This window comes from Rhinolophus ferrumequinum, chromosome X (assembly GCF_004115265.2).
Source record: "Rhinolophus ferrumequinum isolate MPI-CBG mRhiFer1 chromosome X, mRhiFer1_v1.p, whole genome shotgun sequence".
In the NCBI taxonomy this organism is placed as follows: domain Eukaryota; kingdom Metazoa; phylum Chordata; class Mammalia; order Chiroptera; family Rhinolophidae; genus Rhinolophus; species Rhinolophus ferrumequinum.
In genome coordinates, this window is record NC_046284.1 from 58098951 (window position 1) to 58117410 (window position 18460).

The following is an 18460-nucleotide window of genomic DNA, read 5'->3' on the forward strand; positions in this document are numbered from 1 at the left end:
ATTTTTTTTAATTAATATTTTTATCCCTTTATTCCCTTAGTAATTCTGGCCATTAGTATTTTTTTAATAAGTAAACTAATGAGCAAAGAAAAATATCAAAATTATTTTGAAGACTCAGAGGGGATAATGTGGGGAGGAAACAAAGGATCCACGAAAAGCAATCAAACTGCATCGATGTATTGAATACTCATGTCAATGACAGCAAGAATCTCATGGTCTAGTATGTTTGTGATGCAGGAAAGAGGGTTCTTGGCTTCCAGTGGGACAGAATTCAAGCCTGAGCCAGAAAAAGCAACAAAAGAAGTTTATTGTGACATGATATATGCATACAGGAATATGTTCTACATAAAAAAAACTATTTGTAACAAGTATTTCCCATATTATTATAACATGTATAAAAATTTTACCCTAAAAAAAAAAAAGTTTATTGTGAGGTAATCCACTCCACAGACAGAAGCAGAGGGTGCAGGCAGGCAAGAGACAGCCCCATCCTCCTCAGGGCTATAAAAAGTCCTCGGGGTTTTTATAAGTTAGGCTTTTAAATATGGAAATAAGGGGGAAGAATATTGTTAGTTTTTGGAAGGGGTGGACTCTTCCGGAGACTTGGGATACACCCCTTTTTGGTCCTCATCTAGTCCTCTCCAGAGACACGTGGTGCTCGTGGGAGTGTCAGTTATCGTGGAGATGTATTCCGATGGCTGTATAATGTGGCTGGAGGTTACTGGGAGGTGACTCTCCTTGCCGTCTTGGTCTTGGTGGGTTCTGGCTGGTTTTCTTGTCTCATCTGGATTTCCGGTCCTTGGTCTTTCGCTGGCAGTTAAGGATTTCCTCAGAAGCCCTGCCCCCGCCCTATCTCATTTGCACCCACTGCCGTGACTCCTAACGATGATTCAGTTAATACCCATAAAACTTCACCTATACATATAGGACCACCCGTCCTATTATCTCCAGCACAGTTTCTACCCCTACCTTTTCTACCTTACCTCCTTATTTCTCATTCATATATCATATTTGTTAACGACTTACTTGAAGGCAGAAGGCATCTTTCTCCTCTCTTTCTCCCTCATAGGCTAGATGTAGCATTGGTTGGATAGCACCTTTAATGTAGTCCACAGATACTCATCTATGTTCTGTGCCGATTTCCACTAACAGCAGGCAGTCCATCCCATCTTAGGGCAGTTTAATTTTTACTAAGTGTTTTTTTGTTTTGTTTTGATTTTTGGACAACTGCATGTGAAATATGTACCACAAAATACTAACAGCATGTTAAGGTGGCAGGGCTGTGTCATTATTTTTTCTTCTCTACTTTTCTAAATTTTGAATCACTTATTTGCTGGACACATACCATACCCCAGGGGCTATCCTAGGCTGGAGAAGGGGGTGTACATTCGAAAGTCTGCCGGTACCCACAGATTAAGTGAATTATTATTTATGAAGCACTTCGGACAATACCTGATACTCAGCAAATGCTACCTTTGTTAAGTAAAAGTATAAAAGGAAATAATTCATGGTCTAGTATGGAAAACAGATATGCAAAGAAACAATTATAATGGAGGCATGTATATGATTCTTGGGGAACCCAGAGGACATATGGAAAGATCAAACTCGGAATGAAGCACGGGCGTGCCACGCCCAACGGCCATGCAGGGTGAGTGAGCCACAGCCACTGCCCAGACCCCAGGGCGATCTTGCCGATCTCGGGGGGCCTGGGCCCCCCAGTCTTTCCTCCCCTGGAGAGGGGTTTTGGCTTGGCCAGGATCAGAGGAGGCTTTTATTTAGCGGTGGGGGTGACATGACAGTGAGAGAAGAATTTTTCGACCCGGGAAGCAGAAGTGCTGCTCCTGGGTTTTACAGGGAGTAAAGGAGGAGCAGTGATTGCATGGGTAATGAGTGATAATAACTTAACATTTTTTCTAAGCCCTCCTTGTGTGCCAGGCACTGTACTGCGCAACTTGTGTGCCTCTCATTTACTCCCACAAGAACCGATGAGAATGAATTGACCAGAGCAATGGTTGTGGAGAAGCCTAGTCCCCTGCTGGCGGGAACTTGTCAGACAGTATTACACACTGCTGAACCAGGCCCCAGACACGCTCCACAGATTTTATGGAAGGACTTCTTCTTATGTCCATGGGGGACTGGATTCAAATGGAAAGCCAGCAGATGCAGTGTACAGACAGAAAGAAGTCCACAGGAAAGTGATGTCACAAAACTTCACAAATAGCCACGCTAAGATGTGCCATGTTGATGCTCATGCCGCTCTGAATGATGGTGTGGTGGTCCAGGTGATAGGGTCACTCTCTGATAACAACTCGGCTTTGGGGAGATTCATGCAGACATTCGTCTTTGCTCCTGAGGGCTCTGTGGCAAATAAGTTCGACGCTCACAATGATATGTTCACAATGACACCAAGATGAGGTCATTGGTAGCTTTGCCACTGAGCCTCAGGAAGAGTCTGAGGAAGCAACAGAGGAACCTGAAGACAGCAGACACCGGAGGTGGTATCTGATGATTCTGGAACTTTCTATGATCAGACTGTCAGCAATGACTTGGAAGAGCATTTAGAGGAAACTTGCTGAACCAGAGCCCTATCCTGAACCAGAACCAGAGCAAGAACCTGTATCTGAAATCCAAGCCCCTACAGATACAGCTCAGACAGTGCAGGAAGACGTGAGGACATTTTCCTGGGCATCTGTGACCAGGAAGAACCTTGCACCCAGTGGAGCTGTTCCAGTTATTGGGATAACACCTCATGTTGTTCAGGTACCAGCTTCACGGCCTTTCCCAGAATCTAAGCCTGAATCTCAGATTCTACCACAGAGGCCTCAGAGGGATCAAAGGGTGTGAAAACAATGAATAAATAAGTATTCCTGCCCAGAGGGGCCTAGACCAATCCGTGAGGCTGGTGATGTTGAATCCCGAAGAATTGTGACACCCTGACAGTCACCAACTTTTCATTGGCAATCTACCTTATGAGGTAGACAAATCGGAGCTTAAAGATTTCTTTCAAAAATACGGGAATGTGGTTGAGCTGCCATTAACAGCGGTGGGAAATTACCCAATTTTGGTTTTGTGTTTGATGATTCTGAGTCAGTTCAAAAGGCCCTTAGCAACAGGCCCGTCATGTTCAGAGGTGAGATCCATCTGAATGTGGAAGAGAAGAATACTCGAGCTGCTTGAGAAGGGGACCAGAAAAATAACTGCCTGCGGGGACCCGGAGGGCCTCGAGGTGGGCTGGGTGGAGGCCTGGTGCAGAAACCAGGATTTGGAGTGGGAAGGGGAATTGCTCCAAGGCAGGGAATTGCTCTTCACTGATCTCCACGCAGCAGTTCAACCCCCCACCCGCACCCCCGCACTTGCAGAATGGTGAATTTCTTCAAGCACCCTTTGGTATCTTGCAGTGTGACCCTGGTCTCCTATAAAATGCTTAAGTCTGTACAATTTTACTTTCTGTGTTAATGGTGTGTGTTGCCTACCTCTCCCTTCCCTCTCTTCATCTTTCAGTCCTTCACTTCTAATTTTGTGGAATGATATTTTAGGAAAAATGTATTTTTAAAGAAGAAAAAAAAGATTGAATTTCCTTGCTTTACTTTGCATATAGAGACTGGATTTTTTTTCCCCCCAACGGCCATTTCCCCAAAGGAATGTGTCTTGCTTATTACTGACATTTGCTACATTTCATTCATTGGGATATTTCTTACTTATTTTCTGCATGTTTCTAAAGCCTTTGAGAAACACAGGATTTGATAAACATTTCCAAGGCAGGAAAAACAAACTAACAAAAATAAAAAAAAACAGAAGTCTTCATGAGGATTTGGGTCTTGAAGATGAGAAGAAGCTGAGTGAAGGCAAGGAGACTAGCTAGGAGACCAGAGTGGTCTGCAGTCACGTTCGGCTGCCCATCAGCATTTAAACCTGGCCTCCACATGTTAATACTATTTGGTGCAAAAGTAACTGCGGTTTCTGCAATTATTTTTAACTTTTTAAAATGCAATTACTTTTGCACCAGCCTAATACATCCTGACAGTGTCAGTCCCACCTAACCAAGGAAGAATCCATAAAAACTACAGTTGCCAGTCTCCCTTATAACAAGAGTACAGGCCTGTGGCTTAGTTTCTACCAATGAAATGCATTTATATAAGTGTAGATCCAGAAAGGAACTATATAAGAAGGCAGGCCACACGTAAGCCATCCATTTTGCTGGCACGGGTGGCAACAGAGGTGCTGCGGTTATGGAACTGATGGCATCTTTTTCATCACGACAGTTTGACCAACTGGTATTGGGGTAGAAACAGTTCCTTAATCGGACTGCATTTCAGTCACAGTGGTTTTGAAAGTTATTCCTGTAATGTTATCTGGAGCCTATTTCGGCCACCCTTCTGATTCAACAGCTACCTAATCTCTCTTAATAATATATATATTTTTTTCTATTTAAACTAGCCAGAGTAGATTCTCTTATGTTCAATAATTTGGGCTATTGATGTAATTCAAGTGACTAGGGATAAGATTCTGAACTAAGAGAGATGGTAGTCAGATTGGACAGAGGGAATAAACTCAACAACCATATAAATATTATTTGAAGGCAGCATTCTCTCCTTCAGGCTCAAGTATACCTACCAGCTTCAACATATTTTCGTGTGATATGGCTTAGTGTCCATACCTATCTCAAATATTCTTTAGCTTGACAAATGCAAGGAAGACAAGAACCTCCACCACCTTCATCTTGAAATACTACACCTCTGTTAATTCAGCCTCTGATTTTATTACCTTATTGGCAAGCACATCATTCTGCTGACTCCCATTGTGTTTGTTTCCATCAAAACCCTAAGTACTGCTTACATATGCTAGGCTATGTCTCTACTGCCTCAAAACATTCTGGTTAAATTACAGTCTCTGCAAATGTGGTTAGCATACATCTGCATCCCCCAAGCAGAATCAACGCTGACGAGATTGTGTTTGTAAACTTCACAGCCTGGCCTAAGATTGTGGTCGTGCCACCCTTTGGCAATCTCTCGGTAGAGAGTTTGCTCTCCCTCCAGTGACATTTCTACATTACAATGTACCTCCATTCAATGTTTAATGGTGTACACTGCTAAGATCCTGCCATCAGAGTAGAATCATTTTGTATGGAGGTAGGCAGGACAGTCAGGGGCATATGAGATTACAGACCTCCGGGGATGTTGTTAAGATTAACTGTGATCATGCACATCAAGCCTGGTGTATTTAACTAGCCTTCAAAAACGCAAGCTATGAGTGTTATCACCTCCTCAGTCTCACCTTGTTTTTACCACTTTGATCTTACCCCTTCTGTTTTAATTATGTAAGGCTGTTTATAGTTTTCCTACATACACTATGGTGTTACACATTTCCATTAACTGCGCACGATGCTGTTCTCGCTGCCTAGAATGCTGTCATCCTCACCACCCTCTGCCTCTACCAGCCCCCATCCCATCTCATCCCACCCCGCCCAAATCCCTATCTGGCTAACTCATATTTCCACTAATTCTTCAGATTTCCCCCGAAACACCTCATTTAGAAACGGCTCTCTTCATTCTATTCTACCATACTCATTCCTATACTGCAGCACTTACAGTGATGCTATCTGTTAAATCCATCTCCCCTGCGCTACAAGCTAACTGAGAACAGAAACTGGGTCTTTTTTATCTTTGTACTCCCAGCAAAGAGCACAGTTCCTGGAATGCACTAAGCAGTGAATAAATATTTGTTTAAACCAATGTGATATTTAGGACCTTTTCTTTAAATATTTTAATTTGCTTTGCAGCCACCAACATTTTTTATACCTATAAATTTAGTGCATACGTTGATAGAGAACACGTACCATTCACAACAACAGAAAAGACCATAATGACTCATTTTATTCTTATAGAAACAAGAAGTATACTGCTAATTAGGCAGCTAATACTTCCAAATCATTAACTCCAGCTTTAAAATACAATCATAAAACTAAATACTCATAATTCAACATTTTCTAAACAATGTAATTGTGAAACTACTTCTAAACACAAAGTTTTTATAGTACTCAAAACACAAAAGCAAGCTTTTCGTTAGCTAACATTTAGTTAGCACTCCTATCCTACAACTTATAAGAAAACAGTATTTTGTAGCTTTAAAAAATGTTTGAGGTCTAAATAATTGACCATTTATATTTTTAAAAGCTTATTTGCAAATATTAAACCCTTTTTTTCCTTCTACATATGCCATGATGTAGTGTTCCCATTACAGACAAATTCCTTCACTTCTACAGCAAATAAACATTGTATTTTTAAAGTTATCACTGAGGAGCTATAGAAGAAAAGAGTCAAAGGAGAAGGTTAAAAGTTGAACCAGCTGCCTATTCATGCATTTGTACCGGGGTACCAAAAAAATGTATACAAGTGGACACTTTGGCCAACGTTGCACAAGCAGGAGTTCGCCATAATCAGAAGTGTCGGGATGCTGATGGTAACCACTCTGAGCACCTCTTGCAATTGCAGAAGTCAATCATGACTCGTATTCATCTTTTGTTATCGATATATACTGAGTATTACAATTTTAATACAGTTTTCCTTTCTTAAAATGTGTATACATTTGTTTTGGCACCCTCTGTATATTCATTCATTCATTTGTTCATATTCTCTCTCGTTTCTCTCTCCTCATTTTCCCTCTCTCCCCCCATAAATCTTTAAACAGAGGCAATATAATTTTCAAAACTTTCTTTTCATCTTCTAACACCATTTTCTAACACTTCCACTGTTTTTCTATTTTGCTTTATGAGAGGTAAATGTCAACCTTTTAAGTTATTACATCCCTTCCTTCCCTATAAAAGGGAATACTTGCTCCTTCTTTATATAAATTTGCTATAAATTTCTATACAGTATTTGGCATAAATTGTTTCTGTTTCTGCAACATGTCTTGATCCCAGTTTAAGATTGGATTTTCCACCTGCTGTTTTAAAATCTGAACTTGACTTCACCATCAAATGCTTGCACTGTTCCTTTTGCTTCTTTACAGGAATTATTCAAGTATTCTTTAACTTCTATGTTGAGAGGACCTGTACCTCTGAAGAAAATGACCCAGTAAATACCCTATTACCTAAAAATGTGCCCTACTGTGAACGGTGATTATAGTTATGTTCGATTATTTTAAGGTTACGAATTAATGGATTTTTACAGCATTTGTCTAATTTATTCTTTTCTTAAGACAGGTTCCATGATTCCTCTGGATTCTGTGGACAAGAAAGGATAGAACACTTTTTTCTAAAATTCCAATGAAAGTATCAGGAATTCTCTACATAATTAGATAATTGGCCAATGCTACCTGGCATTAAATAACCACCTCATATTTCCAAAAGATCCAGTTAACTTTACCTATATAGACTATAGCCACAGAATGTATAGAGCTCAGGTGGAAAACAAAGTTAAAGGAAAAAAAATTGTCCCTATACATGATCTCTACAAATGATTTGGAGCCAAAAACAGAAAAAGAGCATGATGTTAAATGAATGTTACTGAGTGACACAAAAACTCTTCATCTAATTCTGCTTTCAGGTTCTGTTGGAGGGATCCAACACCTAAATTTAGAGCATATATTTAGATATCAGAAAACAAAAATATTATTTTCACTTTCCCACAACCCTTAGTCCTGAGTTCAACATTCAACCAGTGGTTTCCAGACTCAAGAGATTACATAAAAGATCCGCTGCAATTTGTGAAATATTTATTTGTATTCAAAAATACAAGAAAATAAGTTTTAATACTTAACATGAAATGAACACTGGAGCCCTCACTGGATCCATAGGTCCAAATGGCACATGAGGTGTCTTAGGGGAAGAAGAGTGGGATATTCCCAATGGATGTTTGTCCAGTGTACTGCAACATGCTGCAGGTCACATGTACCTAGTTAGGTGGATTTATAGGCTATTTTACCAAGTTGTAACTAAACCAACCCCCCCTCCAAAAAAAGCAAACTGGAAAAGTGGCTTTCAAAGTTTCCTGCAAAGACAACAGACTGAGGATAATAGGATAATACCAATAATGCAAGCACAAGGGAACAAGAAAACGCTAGACTGTTATATCTCCTACTCATAAGTCTGAGCCTTTCATCAGTCACATAATAATACCGTGTTTCTCCGAAAATACGACCTAGCCGTATCACGACAACGGCAATCAGCTCTAATGCGTCTTTTGCAGCAAAAATTAATGTAAGACCCGGTTTTATTTTGCGATAAGATCGGGTGTAGTATAATATAATATAATACCGGTCTTACATTAATTTTTGCTGCAAAAGACGCATTAGAGCTGATTGTCCGGCTAGGTCGTATTTTCGGGGAAACACGGTATGGTAAAAAATAATGAAAACCTCAGGCTAATAAGCAGCTGATCCCCCAAGATTAGAAATTATTAAGGAACATTGAAATATGGATGGATATCAATCATCAATGATGATTCTCACTTCATGTGCATATTGTACCTAAAAGTATTATTAGCTAATGATAGTATAAAGCCACCTCAAATTAGCAGACCATTTCAAACCCAATCAACAGAGAAAGACAAAAGGTCTAACGCTTGGTAGAAGCAGCTGAAGTAATATATGCAAAACAACGTGACAGTAAACTAGAACACATTCCTTTGTCAACAAATACTGTTAGAAGACACACAGAAATTATTGCTGAAATTTTGCTAAAAAGAATATTAGAAGAATTACTCAGTGTGGGAGGTTTACCATATAGTTGAATGAAAATACAGCTGTTTTTTGGTGTTTTTTTTTTAAACAACTCGGCTTATGTTATGCGCTACATTGTTTCAATAATGAAATACATGAACTACTTTTCTTTGAGTTGTGAATGGAATAATCTAACAGCAAAAACATATTATAAAAAAAAACGATTTACTTAATAAAAAGATATTTTATGAAAAAACTACAAGGAGGAAGGACTCCTGAGTAAGGTTACCCCACATGAAAAATTCAAGTCATTGCAATAAAGGAATTGAAACCCAAGGACACACAGTGCTACATAGTCAAGAATGCAACTCTTTTTTTTTCTTAATAAAAGTGAAATACTTCAGATACAGTAGAATATTTACAATATTTTGAAATGAGATAGGAAGTCATGAAAACATGTTGTACTTTATAGAGATATATCTGGTTATCTCAAGGTAAAGTATTTAAAAACTTGAAATTTAGGATGACTTAGGCATTTCTCATTCACAGAAAGACAAGTGACCCCTTGACAGTTTAACAGTTAGTAAAAAAGTAACTATTTCAATGAATTTCATTGGAAAAGACAAACATGGGCAGACCCAATTTCCAGGCCAGTCCACTTCACCCCTGTATGACTCACTCTTTCCTCCCTCTTCCTGGCATGAGATACAACGCCTGGATCTGAGGTGAGTAGACACAAATGGAGACCAAGGTCTACACATAAGAATGAGGAAGGAAACATGAAAAGAGCCCATGTCTCTGATGACATCTATTAAAGCTCATTTTTTAAAGCCCATTTTGAACTCATGTATTTAAAAAGATAGAAATGCAACACTCCAGATGGATTGCAAGAACAACTGACTGTCATCAAGGAAGATGGAAATTTACTAGCCATGGTTTAGCAGGAAACCTCTGCGTGATTCATAGATTAGACTGAGAAAAGTTAATACTGTGATTTAATAAGTGCTGCTAACAATGTTCTTGTTCCACTTGAACCTACATATCTTTGTCACATTTATGTTTCAACTATAACAAATACCAAAATAAAATGATCTGAGAACTAAACCTAATTACTGTCCTTTTTGTTTTAACAAGACATAAAAAGATGGCATTGTTCTCACTAAAAAGTTATTAACCATGACAGCAAAGGCTTTTATGCCATTAATAAATAAAATAAACTCAGTTTAAATCATTTTAACATCTTGTTCATTTCATGCTTTTCTCATTCTTTACTGTGTATTTTATAATGTACATTACATTATTAGTACATACATACGTATATGCATATAATTTTGAAATGAAATATGTTGGGATTACTTGCTCAAACAAATAAATATATATCTTTTTCTTATCCCCTGACAGGAAAGGAAATCAAAAAGTTTAGACTACCACACTAGTCCAAAGATTGACAAACTTTTTCTGTAAAGAACCAGAGAGCAAAAAAGGTCACGGGGGTCTTTGTTATAACTACTCAACTTTGTATTTGTAGCACAAAAGGAGCCATGGACAATATGTAAACAAAGGCCCATGACTGCTTCAACAAAACTTTATTTAGGAACATTGAATTTCACATAATTTTCGTATGCCCTGAAACAGTCTCCTTTTGATTTTTTTCCAACCATTTAAAACATAAAAACAATTCTTACCCTGCGAGCCATACAAAATAAAATCCTAGAGACAGGGACAGTGTCTTTGCCATTTCTCTATTCCCTGGACGTAATAAAGTATCTGGCTTTCAGTAGAGAGTTGTCAAACTTCTCCACGACACAGACATGTGTGTCCGCTTTTTCTTTCTCACAACACCTTGAGTTCTGCTATATCACTCCAATTAGAACATAAGTTCCCTGACAAGAGGGATTTTCTTTATGTCGTTCTCTGCTCTCTTTCCTGGCATTTAAAAGGGATTGGGCTTCAAAGAATTAAATCATTCAAACTTTGAGGATGCTTTAATTCTTTAAAAAATAAACACTGAAAATTCTTCTCTGTTTTTCCCTGAAGCCCTAGCAGTGGGTTAAGTATCCACAGTAACCTACTCCCAGCTGTCCAAGTACCATGGAAATCATGTGTTTACTTGCTTGTCTCCCTGACTAAACTCTGAGCAATATGGGGGCAAAGGAGGTGTTGCATTCAACCTTGTACCCCTAGCATGTAGCACAGGACCGGGCACATCGCATGTATTGATAAATTGTTGTAAAAATACATTCATGGCAAACAACATAGGAGAACCTTTCAAACAATAAAATATTTTGGAAAACATTTCTATGTACAACCCAAGAAGAGAGACAGTGAACTGTGAAGCTTATCAGCTACAATCAGAATAAATTTGCAAACCTAGTTCCTGTAATTCCTCTTCATGGGACTCTTACTTACCCTACTATTCTCTCAGTTGTGAAACCTTTGGTGACAATTATATCTGGTAAAGAAATTAAAACGTGACCCAGATTTAATTACCTTTTAGACCTGTTTACTGGATAAGTTTCGTTCCTCCTTTCTAAGCTTTTCTTAGGAGTCTAAGAAAATAAAATATGTTGACTAGAAATGATGCTGGAGTTCTCTCAGTCTAATGATATGGAGTAAGCATATTGGAAATGTAATTGTAACCAATGGAAATCCTGCTATCGAGACAATTTCTAAGGGTCTAGTCATTTCTGAAAATGACTTCCATGGTTTATTATAGATTTTAAGACCAAGTTTCCCAATAACTTATTTTATGGTAACCTAACCGTTAATTAAAATTACTTATGCTGAAAGCACTAAAAGGTTCTCATCCAAGCTAACCAACTCCTAAAAGGCTGGTGAAAAGGCTGGCGTTAGGTGAGAGAGAAACCCATGATAGCAGTCGGGGAAAATAAGCACACTTGGGCTTAAAGTACAACACCTGGGGTTCAAAGATAAATAGTCTCTAAATTGATGAAAGGCAAAAGTGAGAGAACAAAATTAAAAGCTTTGGGATTATTTATGAGCGTTCTAGCAGATGGGATATGGGATAGATAATTTAGTATTTATTGCATGTAACTATGCTATCCCTAAATTATGCCAAAAATGCAAAATATATTAATATAAATTGCTGAATAGAAACAAAGTGTAAAACATCAAATTTGCATGTGGAATCATATATTAAACATCGTCATTAATAAATGAAGTTGAAATGAAGTGTGCCTAGAACTTAATCATAAATCATCACTAGCCTCATCTTTTGCATACAACCAAACTATTTAATTACCTATATTAGAACAGTCTTTATTGACATATTTATATGAATCCAATGTCACCAGTGTAGCTGGACCTCTACTCAGTAGATCCCTGCGCTAGCTAATAGCAATTCAATGCCAACTTGATCTTTTAAGACGTCTCCACATGTTTATTTTTTTAAGTTTCAAATGGAAATCCCCTGTCCCCACCAAAAAAATAGAACAATTGCATACAAAAAAAGAGTAATAATGTTCAAAAGGAAATGCAAGTATCCAGACGCATTTCTCTCCTTCCTCTAACTGCATTAATTCAGTTCAGATAAAAACAAGCTATCACTATTAAACATTAATAGTCCTTAAGCAGTATACACAATGTACGAAACCAGTTCAGCTTTCTCAGTAAGTTCTAAGGCTATGATAACTTAAAAATGTTGAACAGTTATTCAGTTATAGCATAACTGCTTTCCTTATATTTAAAGTGGAAGGGACGAGGATTTATATATAAATCCTATATAGAGGCCATTCAAAAGGCATCTGATTAACACAAGAAAGGCTACAAATATGAACCTAATTCAAACTTGAATTTGGGGTTAAAGGTGATGTGTAATACTACTACAGTTCCGTCCTCCTTTAAAGTTACCCCCAAAAATATGGAAGCAGTATTGGTATTTTTGTCCTACTACCTTTACCCACTTATGGACAATCTGAAAACATGACTTTGGGCAGAGCAGGGGAATAGCAGTCTTAAAGAGCAATTATAATTTATCCTATGTAGGTAATTATAAAAATCATATAAAAAATAGTGTGCTTTTCATTCTCAAAAAGTTTTAATATATAAAAAAACCATTTCCTGGTTTTCAATTAATAGTCAGTAACCATATTCTAAATACAAAATTGATTTTTACAAACTATTGAAGACACACTGCTAATAAATAGCATGTGCTCCATAAAATAAGTAATCACCTACAAGCTTCAACGTTGGAGCTTTCAATCTGTCAGTAATAGCCAGTCATGCCCTTACTCAAAAGACCTGTCTATAACTGTCTCATTGAGTACCCACAGTATGAAAAGTGACATACAACGCACAGAATAGATAGAAGTAATCTATTAAGACGCTAATAAAGTCAAACCTCACCACTCAGATCTTTCCGTTAACTGGACTCGTTCCAGGCTTTTACTTAGCTATAAAGAGTCAAAAGCTTTTTTAAATGAGCTATTGGTAATTACATAAGAGTTATAGTAACCAAATAAAAGAGTTAATACTTTTTTTAAATGTCCTGCAGTAATTTCAGTGTTAGCCCAATATCCCCTATTATCTCCATCTACAAGCCTGTACAATGAGAACTACTATTCATAGATATGATGCTCAGGCATAACAAGAGTTTCAATTATCAGAGTAAGATAGGATTTTATTTGAATATCGCCTTTCATTAGCCAAGCTTTCACCAAAGTTTCACCAAAATATATCATTGCCCAGGAATTCCAAATCATAAATTGTCTCAGCGATGTTAAGGTAATTTACTTCCTGTCAAGCATCTCAAAGACCTAGGAGGAACACCAAATCAATGTTGGGGGTAGAGGGGAAAGCATTTCCAATGGGAGAGAATACTTCCAATCAACCGTATCAAATGCTGCTAATAGGGCAATTAAGATGAGAACTGACCCTGGGATTCAGCAGCTTGAAGATCTTTGGTGACATTGGCAATAGTTTGGATGGAATGGTGCGATGGAAGCCTGGCTGGAGTGAGTTTAGGAGAAAAAGTGAGAGGAGAGAAATCAGAGTTATTGGGAGGTGTTTTGCTTCAAAGGAGAGTAAAAATAGAGCAGTAGCTGGCAAAGGAGGTGAGGTCAAGAAAAGGTTTTGTAAAATGAGACCGGTTGTTTGGACGCTGCTGGGAAAGGCAGGAGAGACAGGAGAAAGTTGCTGAAGGAGTATCCTTGAGTACGTGAGAAGGATGGAACCTCATATACAAATGGAAGGACTGGAACATGAAAAGTTCACCTATGGTGACAGGCAGACAAACTATGTGAGTGCAGATACTAAAAGTTAGGTAGATATACAGAGAGTGCCAAAAATATGTATACACATTTTAAGAAAGGAAAAAACTGTATTGATATTGTTAACACTCAATATACACCGATAACAAAAGCTGAATACAAGTCATCTTTGACTTCTGCAATTACAAGAGGTGCTCAAAGTGGTTACCATCAGTGTCATTTTAATCCAGCTTTTTCCTTTCTTAAAATGTGTATACACTTTTCGGCAGCTTCTGTATATGGCGGTGGAAGTCCTCTTCTCATGGCTTCAGTTCACTCAGTAAATGAAGCAGCAAGGTCATCAGCAGAGAAAAAAGATGAGTAGGAGTGCTGAGGATTGAAAAGCAAAGTAAAGGTGTGAAATAGGCATCTCTGAGCCCAGTTGAGGGAATGGCGTAGGGACGTAAAAAAGGAAAACTGTAATGGCCTACGTGGGGCTTTGGAAAAGGAATCTTTCAGAATCCTAATAAGGCAATAGTGGATTAGAACAGGCAAAACCTGAAGGACAGGAGGAAGACCAGTTAGGAGGCTATCTTAGTAGCCTACCAGAAACAACTAGAAAGGGATATTGTCCAACTAGGGCAAGAGCAGTTGGAGAACAACTGAGGAAACAGATGTTAAGGGTCATTGCAAAAGCAGAACAATGGGATCTGGCAAGCAATTAGAAGTGACTGAGAAAACCAGTGGAGTAAAAGATGGCACAAAACGGTCAAGCTTAAGGGACCCGGAGTAGGGCGATGCCACTGATGAACTCAAGGAACTATTTCAGTACTGTAAAAATGAGTAACCAGTTGGTCAGCAGATTAAAGCGGTAAGTATAATTTGAGTGAGGTTTGAGTGAAGAGAAGAAAGAAAATCCGAAAAAAGTGTTAAAAGTAATCAAGGAATGTTTATTGTTATCATCGTTGTTGGGGTCATTAAGATAAAGCATCCAAGGGGTAAAGTGAGGGGCAATCCAGGTGATCCGGAAATACTGGCAACTGAAGATAAAGAAAGGGAGTGCAACAGACACTTACAAAGTTATTTCTACAGAAAGCTTATATGCCAGGCACCATTCTAGGAATATCATCTCCTTTAATCCTAAAGATAACTGTATGAGGCAGATCCTTTTATACCTTTGTTACACTTAAGGAAAACAAAGTGTAGAGAGGTTATACCGTGTTTTCCCCAAAAATAAGACCCAGCTGGACCATCAGCTCTAATGCGTCTTTTGGAACAAAAATTAATGTAAGACCGGGTCTTATTTTACTATAAGACCGGGTATGATATGATATGATATGATATGATATATGATATGATACAATATAATACTGGGTCTTATATTAATTTTTGCTCCAAAAGACGCATTAGAACTGATGGTCCGGCTAGGTCTTATTTTCAGGGAAACAGGGTATAACCTTTGCAAGGTAATGCGATTAATGGCAGAGCCAGAAGTCAAATCCAAGTAGGAATGACCCCAGAGTTCAAGTTCTTAACCACTACACAATGCACACTTTGTAAAATAAGGAGCCTGGGAGAGGTAGCATATGTTATTAAGCTTCTGAAGAGAATTTCAGAGGTAAAGATTTCACACAGGTGGAATCATTCCAAAGAATGACACAGTCCAAGGTGTAGTCATGTCTGTAATTAGTTAAATACATAGATGCAGAGGTCAGAGTTTAGAAAATCAAGAAACTAAGAGGAAAAAAGCATGGGACTATCGACATAATAGTTGAAATCACCAAAATGAATAGCAAGGGAAAAAGTCAAAAGGATAGCCAGGTGCTATTACCATCAAGAAAGGTCAGCAGAGAATAGATTTCACAAGAGAAAGGGTTGTTGGAAGATGGTTCAAAGAAGACGGCATGGAAAGAACAGCAGGAACAAGTGTGCAAGGGGATATGTAGCACAGCACTAGGAGGAAGGGCCGAAAACGGCGGGAATGTCACGACTTGTGTCGGGGGAAAGCCAGACACCACCTGTGACTAGACAGAAGGAATAGTCAAGGACAAGTTGAAAGATAAAGGGAATTTAACAACTTTCAAGGGATGATTTCTTGAAAGCCTATTAACTCCTCTATGCGCAGGAGGGAACTAGTGGGGGTGGGGAGAAGGGTCATGACAAAGCTGCTCCATAATGAGCAGAAGAGGGTCTAGATTTTCAGTGATTCTTAACCTTTTATTTTGGTGTGGGTGAGGTAACCTTTGAAACTCCCGTGAACTCTAACTCTAGATAAATAGACATCCCCCCCGAAAAAAATTACAATGGTAAGTGGGATAGAATTGTAAACGAATGAAACATGAGTCGGGATCTCCAGTTCTTCTCTGGTCAAGCAAACCAATGTAATGTGGCCCAAAGCCTCATCTCTCCCCTCTCCTACGTTAAACTACTGAACACTCAAAATATTATATTTATTATCTACTATAAGAAAGAATCTAGACCACAAGCTATAAAATAATCTAGACCAGGAGCAACATGCTAGGAAATGCTGCTTATATGACTATTAAACAAACTTGGAGGAATTCATTCCTCTGTCCCCACTACTCTTTCCATATACCCTCTTCCCTCCCAACTCTTATCATATGCACCCCAAAGTACCCTGTGCAGCAAAGAGGACTTAGGCTTTTATGGAAACAGGAGCACTAATTAGTTCATTGAAAAACTGATTCGATGTGCCAGAGACTACTAAATACTAGAGAACAAAAGTAAGTAAGACAGCCTCCACTTTTAGAAGCTCATACTTGGAAGAGATAGACCGGTAAGAGTGTTTACTCAAAAAACACATATTTTTGAAAATAGTTCTGCTGTATCAACAAGTTTCTAGTCTCTCCTTTACATGATATAAACACAGCCCATACAAACACACCCACTTAAAACCCAGTGCTATTCTGGGCACATGCATTTTTAAATTACAAAAAAAAAGGGTCTACCTTACCATCATTTTTTCAAAAAGATCCAGTACTTCCTTTTCTGACAAATTCAAAGATCGTTCATCGTATAATGGCTGAGCTGCTGGAAATTCACTCATTGCAACTTGCGAATCAATAGGATGTTGAATAAGAAGTTTTTCTTTTTTGACAGTAGATTTTCTAAAACTTGTGATTCGGTCACGCTGCAAAGAGAAAAAAATAAGTCCTCAGAAAGACATCAAGAACCACAGATATGAAGAACTGAAACATCAAAACAGCACTTAGGATAATGTACATCATTGTTGTCTCTTGACAAAATGTTATTTTAAGCAGCAAGCTCCAGTTAGAGATTGTACCATTTTGAAACCCTGTAGCAGCCCTTCAGCCTCAGCAGTCGGGGCGGTGAATAGTGTTCCTCAAAAGTAAAACTTAGGCCCTTGTCATTTCTGTTTTGCACAGGAAGTACGTGAAAAAAGTCCTGCATCGAATTCATGTGGTTGTTCCAGAGAGAATGTGTCTTTGCTGGCAATTTTTGAGAAAAAGAGAAAATAAAAAGAGCTTCTGATACCCAATTCTAAGGGGAAATTAGAGTGATGCTTCTCTTCTTCAAAGTGCCAAAAATTGTGACAAGTATCTGTGAATACTTTGTCAGTGTAGCGTTAAGAGCACAGACTCTGAAGTCAGGCTGCATGGGTTTGAATCACATTTACTAGCTGAGTAACCCCGTGCAAATTAGTTGGTCGCTCTCTGTTTCCTCATCTCTAAAATAGGAATAATGACTTAATGTATGTTACGTAAATAAATTACTGTGCGATTTCAATAAGTTGATATGCTTAGTGTACTTAACTGCTATTTAGTATTACTTTTGCTGCTACTATTATTATTTCTCCTACCTTCTTCTTCCCTAAAAGGTGGGACCAACAAGATAACACCTTTTCCATTTACTGGAAACACAACATAAATAAAAAATATCTTAATCCTACAAATACTATTATGAAGAACTTGCTATTTAATGGATATTGACACTGAACCATTGATTTCCTGTACAATCTCTAATAATTAGCTTGCGATTTCACATCAAGTGTAGTAACCACTCCAGTTGCACATGCACTGGCCGTTCTGTTTTAAACCACAAAACATTAGGCATCAAAAATTAGTAATGACCATAAAACTGAATGCAACTCAGTTTTATTCTGGTTTCTGTTAGGAAGCACATGCATACACCATCGGCTCAAGTTAAACAAGCAGACGCGTTAGATGCAAGGACAACACATCTTCACTTCGATGTCACCAAGGCCTTATCAATGACTTCAATACAAAAAGCATCGCAGAAGTTATTGCCATAATTTATGTCAATTTTCACTGACCCCCATTAAAAAACATACTTTTCATTTTCATTCAAAGAACACCTTTTTTTTTAATTAAAAGGTGTTCTCTGAAAGAAATAGCAGTTTTAAGCAGCTTATTTAGGATTACGAAAATAATTTTAGTACATGGTTGCTTACAAAGAGATTATATAAATCGTAATAGTTTACAGTGGGAAGAAATCTGAAAAATCATCAAGACCAGCTCCCACATTTCACAAAGTGACTCGCTCATTTCAGAAGCCCCTGACTCCATGCCAGCGCACATTACGATTCATTTCTT

General features: G+C 38.2%; 1 protein-coding gene and 1 pseudogene across 3 annotated transcripts in view; one reads left to right on the forward strand and one right to left on the reverse strand.

The window, feature by feature from the left end:
- DIAPH2 (diaphanous related formin 2) overlaps positions 1-18460 on the reverse strand; it is an 843900-nt gene that overhangs the window by 775792 nt on the left and 49648 nt on the right. For all 3 annotated transcript variants that reach the window (XM_033107889.1, XM_033107880.1, XM_033107870.1), the window contains one exon: positions 16840-17016. In XM_033107889.1, coding sequence (XP_032963780.1) covers positions 16840-17016 — 177 coding nt within the window. The remainder of the gene's footprint in view (positions 1-16839; positions 17017-18460) is intronic.
- LOC117023334 (ras GTPase-activating protein-binding protein 1-like) lies at positions 2009-3177 on the forward strand (annotated as a pseudogene).